Source organism: Salvia splendens, chromosome 7 (genome assembly GCF_004379255.2).
Source record: "Salvia splendens isolate huo1 chromosome 7, SspV2, whole genome shotgun sequence".
NCBI classification, from domain to species: Eukaryota; Viridiplantae; Streptophyta; class Magnoliopsida; order Lamiales; family Lamiaceae; genus Salvia; species Salvia splendens.
Window position 1 is genome coordinate 25,605,732 of NC_056038.1, and position 16,397 is coordinate 25,622,128.

Consider the following 16,397-nt stretch of genomic DNA (forward strand, 5'->3'; position numbering starts at 1 on the left):
CTACATTCGTACATTATTTAGTAACAAAAATATACATTACAATACTAAAACTTAGCCCCATGGATTGCAAAACCATTTGAGAAATGGATTTAACTTCCGCAACACATTAAACCCATTATAATATACATTAATGGGAATGGGGTATATACTTTAAACTACCATAATCGTACATTAAATTCAGTATGAATTCTTAGACGATAATTCAAAAATGAATTTTGATGTATGAGTTGGTAATATGCCCTAGTATCATGGATTGCTAAACCCTATGGAATGACTCTAACTCTCTTTCCTTGGGCAAGGTTTTGTCCGTGAGTCGGTACTATACCCTAGCCCCATAGATTGCTAAACCCTTCGGGAAATTGATTTAAAACAATGTCACATTATACATGCATACTTGTGCATGACTTCAAACATCCTTTACGTATACATCATGTAGCTATATATGTACATCATGTTTTATTATTACATTATTCATTCATATCCGTACATTAGTGTGTAGGGTTCATAGATTACAATACGATATTCGTGTATAAAAACCAATATCTCTACATTCATATCCATAATGCCATGTAGCAACATTGTTCACCTTCTTTAGTCCTTGCCTTCATGTATCAACAACCGACTTCAACTCTTGAGTACATTCGAGTACAACCAAAACTGTAAACAAAAAAAAATATATCATGTTAAGTTATGTACATTATTACACGATGTACCAATATCTCTACATCACGTTCTATTACATTATTAATTCATTTACTTACATTAATATCTGTATGAAACTAAAAACAGAATAATAAAAACATAAATTACAGAATAGTGTTGGTAATATACCCTAGCTAAAGTGATTGCTAAACCATTGGGAAATGGATTTATCTCCATGCCCTTGGTGAAGTTTTCTTTAATCAGTGAGTAATACTACTCGGCCTCATGGATTGCTAAATCCAAAGGGGATGGATTCAATAAAAAACTATGGAAAAATAAGTGCTCCATTACATTAAAACACTAGTTTTGTACATTACTAAGAAGGGCATATACATTCAGTTGCTATATCCGTACATCATGCTCTATTCCACTGTTAAGTCATTTTCATACATTAACGTGTGTGATTCATACATTAACAAACTGTATCTGTACATCAAATTTTGTATGAAACCAGAAACACAAAAGTAAAAACATAAATTACAGGAAACTGTTGGTGTTATGCCATAGCCAAATGGATTGGTAAACCCTTAGGGAATGGATTTATCTCCCTACCCTTGATGAAGTTTTCATTAATCAGTGGGTACTACAACCTAGCCCCATGGAGTGCTAAATCCTAAGGGAAAGGATTTTACATGAGGCAAACATAAAAATACATTGAAAACTACGTGCTGCAACTTCAGGCAATACCAAACAAGAACGACCGGAACATGACACATAAGAGATTTACTCAAAGCCAAACAAATTATGGTGGTCTCCCAACGTTCGGTTGATGAAATCCAGAAAACATCCAAAGCAATTCGATGAATCTAATAACTATTCACAAACATGCTTCAAAAAATAAATTACCTTATTCCATCGTTGATAACACAGGATGATATTATTGAAACTCACGAAGGTGATGAACAAATACAATTGTTCGAATTTTATGTAGCAATAACAGTAATTTACTTCTTCAAAATCGGCGCATAGAAGATTTTTGACGGTGTGGGTTTAGGTTTGATAATTAAGGAAAACTAATCTTCCAGAAAAATAAAAGACCGTGAATCATGGGTTGGCATAACTGACATTTTTTTTGCTGTTCCATCCATACCCTTTTTGATTTTTTAAATAATTTATTTAGTACCAAGTGGCAATCATATTAACCATCAGATCACACCCTATCAATGGAAGGAATTAGTTTTCCTTTTTAACAGTTTTCTTTACATTAATCTGAATACATCTATATATATATATATATATATATATAGGGTTTTGATATATGCAAAGCTCATTCTTAATACAAAAATGCAGAACCAAGCATACAAAGGTCATTTTTAAGTCATCATAAGCTTATTTTTACGTCATTATAGTAATGATGACATAAAATGATCTTAACATGATCTCAAACCCAAATTTTATAATATGACCTAAAACTAATTTATAATGACCCTCCGTGTTTTTATTTAATTATTGACCATTAGATTGCCAAATCTCATTGTCAGGATTTGGTCTGGATTTTGTATTGAAATCAATTTTTGTATTGATCATTTTCCTATATATATGGGAGCATTATGGTCCTATTGCCTCTATAGTGTTAAGTTTCAACTTAATATTAACCATTAGATTAAGATGTTTGACGGACTAGATGCTGAAGAGAGATCATGGTCCACGTTACATTATTAGTTAGAATTGGTACATTATAGGGGTAGAAATGTAAACAAATCATTAATATCACACGTTTCAAAACTGCAAGTCCAAATTAAGCGCGATTTTTGGGGAAACCGATTGATATTCCCTTCCCCAATATCTCTCTGTCATTCCAAAATCCTCTCCCCCAATTCCACTCTCATTCAAAACCCTAGCCACCGGAAAGAGACCAAAAAAACAGTTCTCCCCGACGTTCTCTCCGTGAAAAGCCTTCGACTCTATGTTTCTCAGTCGTTTCAGCCTTCGACTCTACGTTTCTCAGTCGTTCCAGCCTTCTTCGTCGTTGTATGATTGCTTTGGCAGTCCAGATTCGATGGAAACTGAACCAAAGCCCCGACGATTTCGGGTAAGTGATGAAGCTTCGACGTTTTTAGCAAAGTTTTTATGGTGGGTTTTTCTGTAAATCAGCACTTCGTGTTCATTGTTGTTAAGTTTTTTTTCTGTAAATCAACACTTCTGTTAATTTACAGTTTTTGGTTTGGTGATGGATTTCGATTTTATGTACATTATTCACACAAATTGGTACATTATTTCACTGTTATTTCATTTAGATAGATCAGTACATTAACTGATTCTGTTTTTATGTATCATGTTCTGTTACATCATGTAGCTAGATATTTACATCGTGTTCTATTACATTATTTAGCCAAAGATGTACATTAGTTGGTAATGTTGCGGTACATTAGATGTTGCTGTCATGGGACATTTTTTTCTGTACATTATTTTGATAGAAATGCTGCATTATGACGATCTATTTGTACATTACTTCACGATGATGTTCTATCCATTTCCTAAGGGGCAGAAGTTATATCCATTCCACTAGGGTTTAGTAGTCCGTGGGGCTAGGATGTAGTACCAACCCATTAGTACAACGTTCAATAAGGGCAGAGAGTCAGAGTCATTCCCATTATATTCATTATAATTGTAATGTGCGACTATAGTTATTTCATGTATATTTCTCTTACTAAGTAATGTACGAGGATAGTATTTTAATGTATGCTTTTATGATTTTGTTTGTGATCAGATGGGATACCATGATTCAAGAAACTCTCCAATGCTGAAAGATTTAGAGAATGACAAGGAGAAGCATAGGCAAGAGGAAATATTGACATTTTTAGTTTGTTTTCCAGATGTATTGTTTTTTATACTTGCTTTAAGACATACTCCCTTCGTCCCAATAAATATGCAACATTTGGTTTTCGGCACATGATTTTATGCAGTGTTGTTTTGTGAGTTAATAAAGAGTGAGTAAGGTAAGAGAGAATAAAAAGTAGAGATAGTGTTGTTTCCATTTTAGGAAACGTTTCATTTTTATTGGGACAACCCAAAAAAGAAAACGTTTCATTTGTAATGGGACAGAGGGAGTACATTATTTAGTAGTTAAGTATTACATTGTTTTGCAGTTATCCTACTTTATAATTTTATCCCTACTATTATTATGTTATAAATTTACATTACAATATACTTTTGACCCATGGATTGCTAAACCCAAATGGCATGTATTCAAGTTCCTTTCAACATTATTCTCTTCAATCTGTACATTATTCACTGATCCGAATGTACATTATTAGATACTATTAGTACATTATTTACTGTACCAAATCTTAAACACATTAAAAATGAAATTTAATTCATGTGGTGGTGCTATACCCTAGCCCCATAGATTGCTAAACCCTAGGGGAATGAATCAAACTTCCTGCGCTAGGTGAAGGTTTCGTTTGTGAGTGGGTACTACAACCTAGCCTCATGAACTGCTAAACCCAAAGAGCATGAATTCAAGTTCATTTCAACATTATTCTCTTTAATCTGTACATTATTCACTGATCCGTGCACATTATTAGATACTATTGGTACAATATTTACTGTACCAAATCTTAAACGCATTAAAAAATAAAATTTAATTCATGTGGTGGTGCTATAACCTAGCCCCATGGGTCGCTAAACCCAAATGGAATGATTCAAACTCTCTGCCCTTTGTGATGGTTCCGTTTGTGAGTGGGTACTGCAACCTAGCCCCATGGATTGCTAAACCCAAAGGGCATGAATTCAAGTTCCTTCAACATTATTCTCTTCAATCCGTACATTATTCACTGATCCGTGCACATTATTAGATACTATTGGTACATTATTTACTGTACCAAATCTTAAACACATTAAAAAATGAAATTTAATTCATGTGGTGGTGATATAACCTAGCCCCATGAGTTGATAAACCCAAGGGAAATGATTCAAACTCTCTGCGCTTGATGATGGTTTCGTTTGTGAGTGGGTACTACAACCTAGTCCCATGAATCGTTGAACCCAAAGGGTATGGATTCAACTCTCGTCAAACATTAAATACTTGCACAGATACATCATTTAGTATTACACATGTACATTAAAGGCCACTTGGCGTACATTATTTAGTTCTACTCAGGCTAAACATTATTCCCTGAAACACATACATAATTCAAAAATGAATTTTGATGTATGGATTAGTAATATGCCCTAGCCCTATGGATTGCTAAACCCTATGGGAATGGCTCTAACTCCCTTCCCGTAGTCAAGGTTTTGTTAGTGAGTCGGTACTATACCCTAGCCCCATGGATTGCTAAACCCTTTGGGGAATGAATTTAACTTCTGCCACACATTAAACCCATTGTAATCTACATTATTCAAAGATGGCATATACATTATACAACTATAATCGTACATTAATACAATCTACATTATACACTTAATATAGTACATTACTTGTCGAAAATTTACAAGCTGTAACTTACTAAAAGAAAACACAAAAATCTGTAAATGTCAGATGATTTCATGAAAATAAAACGACAATTGATGCAAAATAAAACTAAATACAAGAATGAACTAATGACAAACAAATACAGAAAACCATAGATGTCAATTACACGACTAATCAATAACTTTCTACCAAAATTTATCAATAATTCTCAAAATCGATGAACGAATTAATTAAATGACTTTCTTCCATTGTTGAAAAACCCGAAAGGAATCAAGGGACACCACCAGAATTCGGGTTTAGGCGAGAAACTACACCACCAGGTGTGTTCAATGTAGAAAATTGAGTCAGTTACGGGAGAGAGGAAAGGGAAATTATTGTGTAATCATGAACACAAAATCAGAATCAATATATTTGAATTATGCGTGAGAATTGAGGGAGAAATTAAAGGAAACTTCCATAACTGACTAAAATATGACTTCCTCAAAAGCCCTTTTTGATTTTTTTAAATATTTAAATTAATAACATGTGGCACTATTTTCGGTCACTAGATGATCAAATCGTGAGGCTGAGATTTAGTTGGAAGAATGAACCATATTTAAAAAGGGATATGAATGCATCCATATATATATATATATATATATATATATATATATATATAGTCAAAGTTTTGAATGGGGGTTCCATAGGACCCACAAGATCCCATGTAGATCTGCCAATGCAGGCAGGGAGAGCTGCCATGGTGGGTACTGGGTCCGGTTGGCCCATGCCTGGGTTGGTCTATGGCTTGATGAATACTTTGATTCTTGTCCTTTTATGAGGATAATCAGAGATATAATGTTTTCTTTGTTGACAATAGTAACAATTAAGATTTCTTTGTCTCATTTTGACATTTTTACGTTCTTTTGAATTGGCACAACAAGAGTCTTTCCTCAATATCTAATTCTGACTTGGTATACGTTCATTTCATCAAGTCTTGGATATCACATATTATACAACTCGTGATAATATACCACTTGTCGTGTTCTTAAGTTTTAGTCATCATAGAAGAGCTGTCATTTTTAATGTATCACTTTTGTATGATGAAGCAATAAAATAGTTTAGATGGTTGTTTGAAACATTTTTGTAGGCACACAAACACAAAAGACCTCTCATTGTCTTTACCTACCAGGATCAAGCTATTGCAAAAGGCTTGCATGAGGTAATGTCATAAACATTTCACGGGTTATGCACTTGGTATTTAATGCAAAATGGAATCAAACATCTGGAATTCTTATGTAGGACGGACCATGTTCCTTGACAGATTTTAAGAGGTGTATGTATGGCTTTGAGGAATAAACTAAGTTTGAGGAGGCTTGGAGCAACTTATTGACACAATTTAATCTTCAAGACAACACATGGTTGGAGCATATATATCGCATGGAGGCAAAAAGGGCACTTCACGCTTGGTGTGAGAAGCACACATTTTAGTGATAGTGTCAATTTTAGCATTAAGAATTGTAGGATGACCAACTTACACGTTGCTCACTCTTTTTAAGAATTTGGAGCGGGTTGTGGGGGATAAATGGTACAGTGAACTAAAGTGTGATATTGAGACACGCCAAAAGTTACCCAGATTGAGGTTAGAGAGTTATCCTATGTTACGACAATATGTTACGACAACTTCCTAAGGTCTATACTCCATTAGTTTTTTTTATCTCTTCCAGAATGAGTTTGGCTTATTTGCAGTTGCACACATAGAGCATAAAGATGAATCAGGATCATTAATTGAATATGTTATAGGACTGATTAATCATAATATTATGGATGGAAGGTGACCTATTATCCCAATACAAAGATGATTCATTGCAGTGGTCGAAAGTTTGAGATGGTTAGATTAATATGTTCACATTTTGTGAAAGTGTTTGATGCGTTAAAAGTGAAGTTACTTCTAGAGAATTCTATTCTTAAAAGGTGGACAAGAGAAGCTAAAGCTAGTGTAGTACATGACTATATAGGTAATAAAGTTAAAGAAAATTCTAAGTTACAAAGTACGAAGACTATGTCAAATACTTATAAGGTTGTCTAATGAAGTTTTTGTCTATCAATTCACTTTTTCCTTGGTGCATGAAACAATGTATGATTTATATAAAAAGGAAACAGAAATGCGTTAAACAAATGAAGATCAAGACATTAACAATGTGAATATCTTTTCAATGGTCTCTTCTATGATAGCATCAAAAGGATTTAAGAAAAAAATGGTGCAAAAGGATTCAAGAAAAAAATGATGCAAAAGGTTCAAAACGATTAAAGAGTTGGCTAGAACTTCAGCTACTATGAAGAAAAACAAACCATAAGGTACATGTAAGTACACATATTATACTTGTATATATTTAGAAAATAAGTTAATTAAATATACATTTAATATTATTGTAGGATGTTTGAGCACGGGGTCCGTTGCGTGTTGGAACTGCAATGATCTCTCGGTCCCATTGAGTTCCAACACCTCATTGCGTGCCAAGTAACAATTAAGTGAACTCCAAATGATCTCTCTATCCCGTGTTACTCGTAATTTCTAGTTCGACTCGTCCCAAACTACTTATACTATTTCTATTAAGTAAGAATTAAGGTATTTAAATAATATATTGTATTCCCTCCGTCCAAAAGTAGTTGAGTCGTTCCTTTTTACCGCCCATTTTGTAAAAATGATAATAAATAAGTTAAAGTGAAGAGACACTGAAGTAAGAGAAAGAATAATATAGATAAATTTCTTCTCTACATTATTCTCTCTTATATTACTCTGTCTCCACTTTAACTATTCCTATTAATTACTCTATCTTTCTTTAACTACTCCTATTAATTACTCTATCTTTCTCTTAAAAGTAGATTATACTATTTTTTATATTAAAAATAGATCAATTCTATTTAAGGAAACTTTTTTCTCTAAGGTGAGTCCCTTCTTCACTATCAATACTTCAATCACTTTTCATTATTTCTCTCTTAGTTTATCAATTATGCATTAAAACTCGTATCGTTTAAAAAATTAGTTATACTTAAATACCAATATACTTATACTAAAAATCAATCTCAAATTTATTGACTAAAATGAGTAACATGAGAGGAAATAATAATCTGAGTTGTGACGGGAGTAATACTTACCAACTTTTCTGCATATAAAAAAGAAGAATTCAATATATTTGTTGAGGATAAAATAATCCACCACAAGAAACAACACAACATACTTTTCGAAAAGTAGAAAACTAGTAAAGCAATGCAGTATTAAGGGTCATGCATCAAGCCACACGCCTCGCAGAAGGAAGCCGACGACATTCAGCAGCACAAAGCATTATTACAACAACAACAAAGTGAACACTTTGACATAGCCCATTAAACAGTGCACACATCAGATGACAAACTTGTAGAAATACCAAAACCCAGATTAGGAAAACCATTGATTTACAAGAAAGCCAAACCTTGTATGCACCACCAATCTGAAAACCAACCTAAACGAACAAATCAACACAGCGTGACTGGAACTGCATTACTATACTAGATCAATGTTTTATAGCACAAATTGTGTAACTATGACAAGGAAAGCAGATGATCACATCAAAATTCAATCTAATAATAAGCAGTCTCAGAAATATTAGAATGAAGACAGAACAAACAACACGAACTGATCCAAAAAAGTGGTTTCGTCCAAGCATAAAGGAACATGAAACTAATCTCCCTATATTTAATCTTCCTCCTCTCCCTCTTGCTCAGCAATGTTGAAGTAGCGAAGTTCGTACACGTTTCTTTCTTTGTTGGATGAAATCACGCGAAGCCAATCCCTCACATTGTGCTTCTTCAAGTATTTCTTAGTCAATACTTCAAATACCTGCATATCCACAAGATTCACAATCTTTTAATCGAAAATTAACTTACCAACCAATGAAAATGCAAATGCACATTTCAGTACAAACCGATGCAAAATAGCCCTATGGTTTCACGCTACATAACTAACATTTCATTCAACAAAACTGCAAATCTGTGGTAATTAAATCCCCTCTATTCCAATCAAGGCAATGCAGTTGTCAAAACCAGCAGTTGAATATATAAAGATTTAGCAATTGAAAATAAGTAATTTTAGCTCATTCTGTATTTCATTATCAGGTTATTCAAATAGGCCAATCTACACAATTGGAAAAAAAAATTATATTAGTTGATTCAGCATTTTAGTATCAGCTCATTCAAATAGCCAAATCCACAATATTACACATGAGCAAAACTTAATTAACACAGCTTTCGGAGAAAATGGAGATTTAGCAATTGAAAATAAGTAACTTTAGTTGATTCAGCATTTCATTATCAGATTATTCAAACAGGCCAATCTACACAATCGAAAAAAAAAATATTTTATTTGATTCAGCGTTTCAGTATCAGCTCATTCGAATAGCCAAATCGACAACATTACACATGAGCGAAACTTAATTAACACACCTTTTGGAGAAATTGGAATCAGCGGTGACGGTGATCTTGCTCTTGTCGCGGCTAACAGTAACGGAATCGCCGAGAGCACCAGCTTTGCCACCGACCTTAATTCTCTCCTGCAAAAACTTCTCCAGCGAAGCGATCTCCATGATCTTATCCTCCACCGGCTTCGAGCAATCGATAACGAAGGTAACGCCCTTCTTCTTCCCGCCCTTCACCGCCGCAGCCGCCGTGCCTTTGCTCATCTTCGCACAATTTTTCTTCGCCTACAAAAAATTAAGAGGAAACTTTCGGAATTACAACACAACGACGGATTAATATAGTGAAAACGGAAGAACTTTTCTGAAAACGGAGCGCATTTGCTTACAGGTGTTGAATCGAAGGGCTGAGTGTGTGAACTGTGCGTTGAGAAAGGGAGGAATACAGATAAACAGATATATTAGGGTTTCTGGAGTTTGTCGAAATGGGCTTTAGGTTTAAATTTTGGATCTGACTGGGATTGGAAATCCAGCAGGCTTCGTTTTTATGGACCATGAACCCATATTTTGGACAGTTTTTTTTTCTCTTTTTCAATAAAAACAAATTAAAGTTCAAAATTATAAATTTACTGCTACTTTTGGTTATAAATAATATAATTTGGTCTATACTGTAATTAATAAATTAAATTATATTCTGATTAAAAGGTTAATAAAAATGTAAATAAATAATATTAAAAAATTACTCTTTTCGTCCTATAAAAATATGTGCATGTTTCATTTCCGTATGTCCCATAAAAGTATGGGCATTTCCATTTATGTAAATTGTCTCAACTCATTTCCCATATACATCAATTTATTTACTATTACAACTTATACAACTATGGCTCATCATTACAACTCACTAAACACTAATAATAATGTGGGTCTCACTATCCACTAACACTACTTTAACTATCATTCTCTTCATATCTCTTACTTACCACTCATGCATTAATTTCAGTGCCATTTCAATTGCTCGTATTTTTATGAGACGGAGTATGTATTAGCCTTCTCCATTTCAGATAAAACCATTCCTTTTTTACATCGTTGTTGTTGAATTTAAACCAATTCATTTTCAAAGTTTATAAAATGTTTTAAAATATTGAATTTTAAAAATGGAAATAAGAAAAAGGAAATAAAAAATAAACTAAAAATGGAATTAAAAAAATTGAAGTTAAAAAATCTCAAAATAAAAAACAAACAACCATGCATATAACATGAGTCATACATTTCACTACCACACTCTAAGTAGTATTACACACTCAAATAATTTTTTTTAAACTGTTCCGTACTCAATTTGAACTCTTAATTAGTATTACACACTCAAATAATTTCCTTGAAACTGTTTCATACTCAACTTGAACTCTTAATCTCGGACGAAGAGAGTATATAGTTAGATTAGCTTTGTACAAACTTTAAATTGATAGACACAACATCATCAATTGGTGAAATTTTTCAAGACACTCAATTCATACAAAAATAAGTTGCAAACTTGTGAGTTGAGATTAATTGGGTGGAATCATGCCTGACCCCTTTGATATGGAACTACTTCACCAGCTCATTCCTTTTGTTTAAGTTGGTGTCCCAACATCATTTCATAACATTCGCTATAGAACTATGTAACACCTCAAATCATTCAACCAAAAAAATATCATAATTCAGATATGTTAAACCACAACCAGTTAAAACCATTTTTTCATGTCGTTTAGACCAACACTATGCAAAAATATCAACAGCAGAACTTGAATAATATATCAACAGTTAATAGTATCCACACAATTATTCATGTGTATCACATGATCATCATTACAAAATATCATGCCATGTTACTAATATGTTGCACCACAAAATATCATAATTCTTTGTAATTACTTACTTACAAAATACGTATTTCCATATAGTCACTTAATTTATTCACTTGCCAATTATTATTTATTCACACTCATTTTTATCTAATAAGTATAATACTTCCCACAATCTGTCTTACGGCCTATTTCCATATCCAAAGTCATGTATTCAATCGTTTATAACTTTATATCACATTCATTTCCACATTTCAAGGCGCATATAACAACCACCAACATTCTCAAATATCAAAATAGATATAGCCCCATTAAGTGCTTAGTGACAGACTAAGATACTCAGACCAAATCAGAAATAGAATCAGATACATACGGACGCAGATTTTTGTCCTCGAGAGGACTCTACACAGACCACCTATTTAGAGTGCAGCCAGATAATTAGACATATCAGACATCAGACGATCCTCGCTTCGGTTATCCAGAAGACGAGTGATCACAGATAATGCAACACTACTGTCCTATGGCATGCTAATTGTATCGAAGAGCACACTCAAGCACGGAGCATAAGCACAGCCAAGTATACTTTATCAACATATATCATTTATCACATTTACCTTTGTTAGGGTCGGCGTTCAAGAATTGATCCAGCATCAGCTCGACTTGAGCCGTTTTGAATTAGCCCAAAAACTAGTTGGAAGATTGGTTAAGTCAGCAAGAGATCGACTGATGTGATTTAGAGTTGAGGATGATTTAATCCTGAACGTTGGATTCCTTCTCAGTACAAGAGCATCTCCAGTGGGCGGACATCCCACTAGGACATCCACTAGGACATCCCAAAAACACCTCCTGCCACGTCACTAGGACTTCCCATCCCACTGCCACGTCACTAGGACATCCCCTCCTATGTCCGCCCTTCCCACTAGGACATCCTGCAATAAAAAAAATCACAATAATTAATTACGTAAAAAACGGAAATATAATTTTGACACGGAATACGGGAAAGCAAAATACGGGCAAAAATACATATCATAAAACATAAAAAAACATAGTTAGAAAAAAAAGCAAAATACATAGTCATTCAAAAAAAGAAAAATACATAATCCAATGGGCCCGGCTCACTCCGCGCTGTCCTCGTCGCCCGTGCCGCCCCCGTCAACCGTGCCGTCCACCGTCGCCCGTGCCGCCCCCGTCGTCCCCTCCGCTAAGCTCGGCGCCCATCATCTCCAATGGGGGGCATCCCCAAATCGCGCCGACATCCATCGATGACATCCTTCAGCATCCTCTTGTACAGCGGATCGGTCGTGCTATGCCACCTATGCATGGTCCGGACCAAGCTTGTCGTTAACTGCGCGCGAGGGCGAGGCGGTCGATATCTTCTTGGGGAGCAGGGGCCTCCGATTCAACCTCGAACGATCCGCTACCGCTGCTGGTTCCCCTAGCCCTCCGTTGCGCAGCCTTTTGCCCAACCGGGCGACAACGACGGCGAGAGTCTGATTGCGGTAGCGGGGACACTTCATCGGCTTCTGGGAGCTCGTGCGAACCAGCACTGCTGCTGTATTCACCGGAAGCGTTGATCTTCGTCCGCTTCGCCCAGCCCGATTCGACTCCCCCACAAAACTTTGGGGAATCCTTCACCACGAGAAAGGCCTCCCACTGGTCGAATTGTTTGAATTTCAAGGCTCTGTCAGGGTACTGAGCAAAGGCACGGTTCCGGACATCCTCCTCGGACATACCGCTGCTTGCCTGGCGGAGGTTGTTTGGTAGAGGCCAGCAAATCGACTAAGCTTAGGCCTCAACCGCTCCCACTGTTTCCGGCACTGTTCGGGAAGGCGACGCTTCGCACTAGCCGGTTTGTGTGTGTGGTAGGCTTCAGCGATCCGATGCCATAGTCTGTCAATATGCTGGTTGGCACCGACATAGGGATCCTCGACAATTGCAATCCAAGCCTTCGCAAGCGCGACGTTTTCCCACTGGCTCCAGATCGTCCTCTTTCCCGTCTCCTCATCCTCCTCCTCTGTCACCGTTCGTGAGGAAGACCCTGGGGCTTTCCCCTTGCCCTTGCCACGTCCCTTCCCCCTGCCCCCGCTCATATCATCGGGCGTCTGCCTGACTGGAGATATCCCCAACTCCTCAAAAGAGAAAGTGTCTATGCCGGTGAACTGAGTATCCGGAACATAAGTGGAAGGGGTATCAGTAGACTGCATATCCACAACCGGCCGATAGACATCGTCCGCTAGTGGTTCAGGGCCCCTGCCACCCCCCTCCCACATGCATCATCCCCCGGCATCATCCCCGGCATCATCCCCGCCATCATCCCCGGCATCATCCCCGGCATCATCCCACCCATCTGTCCCATCATATTTGGGGTCATGCCCCCCATCCCCATCCCCGGCATCATCATATTTGGGGTCATGCCCCCCATCCCGGCTGCCCTGGGCATCATACCACCCATACCGCCCATCTGTCCCATCCAATTGTACATATAAGGGGACATCATCCCACCCATCTGTCCCATTCCCGGTACTGTTGTCGCATTTCCGCTGGCGTTTCCCTCCAGGTCGATGGGAAACGCCGGAGTCTGCGACTCGCTCGTGGCCGGGGAGTTCCTATCGTTCTCCATTAAAAGTAGAAATGAAATTTGTAGTAAAAGAAGAGAGAAACTTGTTAACAACAAGTGGTGCAAATGAAATGAAGTTCAACGAGCCGTATATATAGGGTTTAAAAAAAATAAAAAAATTTCGGACGTCCGAGCGGGACGTCCGACCCTTGCCACAGTGGCGGACGTCCGCCCGCCCGTCGCAGGGACGTCCGAGGACACCCGACGTCCTCACGGGACGTCCGTATCCGACCCCAAATGCCACAATGGCGGACGTCCGGGTCGCCCGTCGCGACGTCTGACCGGATGTCCGACCGGACGTCCGCCACTGGAGATGCTCTTACCAATTGGGGAAAGGGCTTAAGAGCTCAATAATTCAACTCATTCGACACAAAGGAGAAAATTTGGGGAAAAGGAAGAAGAAGTGGAATTAAAGCTTGGAGCGGAGAGAGCTAGATATACTCAGCCGTTGCCGGTCTAAATCACATCGCATTTTGTGAGATTACTTCTTTCTTGGTTTTCGGTTTTGGTTCATGATTGTTGATGTACAGATCTTGCAAATAGTTTTGGGTGTTGAATAAAATCGAACATCGTTTTCTCGTGGATGTAGACTTATGTCGAACCATGTATTTCTGGTGTTGTGCATTCTGATTTTGCGTGTTTGGTTTAGATTTACACATTGTCATTTTGGTTCTTGATCAATAATTGGCGCCATCTGTGGGAACTCTTTTTTGGATTGTACCGATGGAAATGGTGCGATATGAAGCAGAGAAATTCAATGGCAGAAATGATTTTGGGCTATGGAGGATTAAGATGAAGACTCTCCTAGCCCATCAAGGATTGGACGCTGCTCTCAAACCTTTGGAGGCAGATCAGAAGCCGATAGAAAATCAGTTGGTAGCTATGAAGAAAGCTCACAGCGCGATCATTCTAAATCATGATGATAAAGTATTGAGGGAGGGTCTCAAGAGAAGAGACTGCTGCATCAATGTGGAAGAAACTTGAATAGCTTTACATGACAGTCTCTAGCCAACCAACTATACCTCAAGCAACGTTTATATTCGTTCAAGATATATGAAGATCGCAACATTTCTGAGCAGTTAGATCAGTTCAACAAATTGATTGATGATCTAGAGAACATAGACGCCAAAATGGAATATAAAGACAAGGCAATCGCCTTGCTCAATGCGCTTCCAAAGACCTTTGAGCAGCTTATGGATTCCATGCTGTATTGCAGGTAAAAGACTATCTCACTTCATGAAGTGCAGTCTGCAATAAAGACCGAGGATCTACAGAGATATGGGCCAGGAACAGGAGAAGCATCAGCCAAAGTTCTCAATGTCAAAAAATTTAAGGGCAAAGGTGTAAAGTTTCAGAAACCAAAGGATAAAGATGAAAAGAAAGAAACAAGATCATGCCACTAATGCAAGAAGCCCGGCCACCTAAAGAAGAATTAATTTTCTTGGAAAAGAAAGCAAAATGAAGAATCTCAAGCTCAAGGATCTTCTGATACAGCTCAAGAAGCAGAAGATGTACATGTTCTCAATGTGGCAGAGGTTGATATTGGAGCTAAGTGGATTGTTGATCTCGTGATGTAGCTTCCATATTTGCTCACACGGAGAATGGTTCGAGGAGATTCAACTAGCCCAAGGGTTTGTAGTGTTGGGAAATAATCAGACGTGCATGGTGCAGGGGATTGGGAAAATCAGACTCAGATTAGAGAATGGAGAAGTCAGAATCCTCACTGAAGTCAAATTGATCCCAGAAATCAAGAGATATCTGATATCTCTTGGTGTACAACAGTCAAAAGGCCGCGAGTTTAGATCTTAGGAGGGGAATCTTGAGATATACAAAAAATCTCAAGTGATCATGACAGCCATCAGGAATAGAAGTTTATATTATCTAGAAGCAATGGTTGTCCCAGGAGAAGTCCATGTCTCTCAAAAGCAGCAAGTTGAGGTATGTCACAGAATATTGGGTCACATTGGCCTTAAGGGATTGAAAATTGTTGAAAAGGAAGGTTTGATTCAATGCTCAGATATAAAAGCTTTTACAAAGTGTGAAGAGTGCATCACAGGAAAGGGAAAGAAATTACCATTCCCTAAAGGAAAGCACGTCTCCAAGGCCCCACTGGATTATGCTCACAGTGACTTATGGGGTCCTACACAGCCTCAGACAGCAGGTGGAGCAAAGTATTTCATGACAATTATAGATGACTACTCTAAGAAGTTGTGGGTCTTTGTACTAAAGGAGAAGTCAGACGCTTTCAGAAACTTCAACGAATGGCACACATTGGTAGAGAAGCATAAATGCAACACACTCAAATGCTTAAGGACTGACAATGGTCTTGAGTATTTGTCTAGTGAATTTGATGGTTTCTATAAAGCAAAGGAATCAGAAGACACAATACAGTGGCT

General features: G+C 37.3%; 1 protein-coding gene across 1 annotated transcript; it reads right to left on the reverse strand.

Moving 5' to 3' along the window:
* Positions 1–8,619: 8,619 nt before the first annotated feature.
* On the reverse strand, positions 8,620–10,041 carry LOC121811418 (60S ribosomal protein L22-3-like). The gene is made up of 3 exons (XM_042212275.1): positions 9,933–10,041; positions 9,575–9,831; positions 8,620–8,972 (listed from the first exon to the last, which is right to left on the reverse strand). The coding sequence occupies exons 2-3, from the start codon at positions 9,808–9,810 to the stop codon at positions 8,957–8,959; spliced, it is 252 nt and encodes an 83-aa protein (XP_042068209.1). The 5' UTR covers positions 9,811–9,831; positions 9,933–10,041; the 3' UTR covers positions 8,620–8,956.
* Between the last annotated feature and the right edge of the window lie 6,356 nt (positions 10,042–16,397).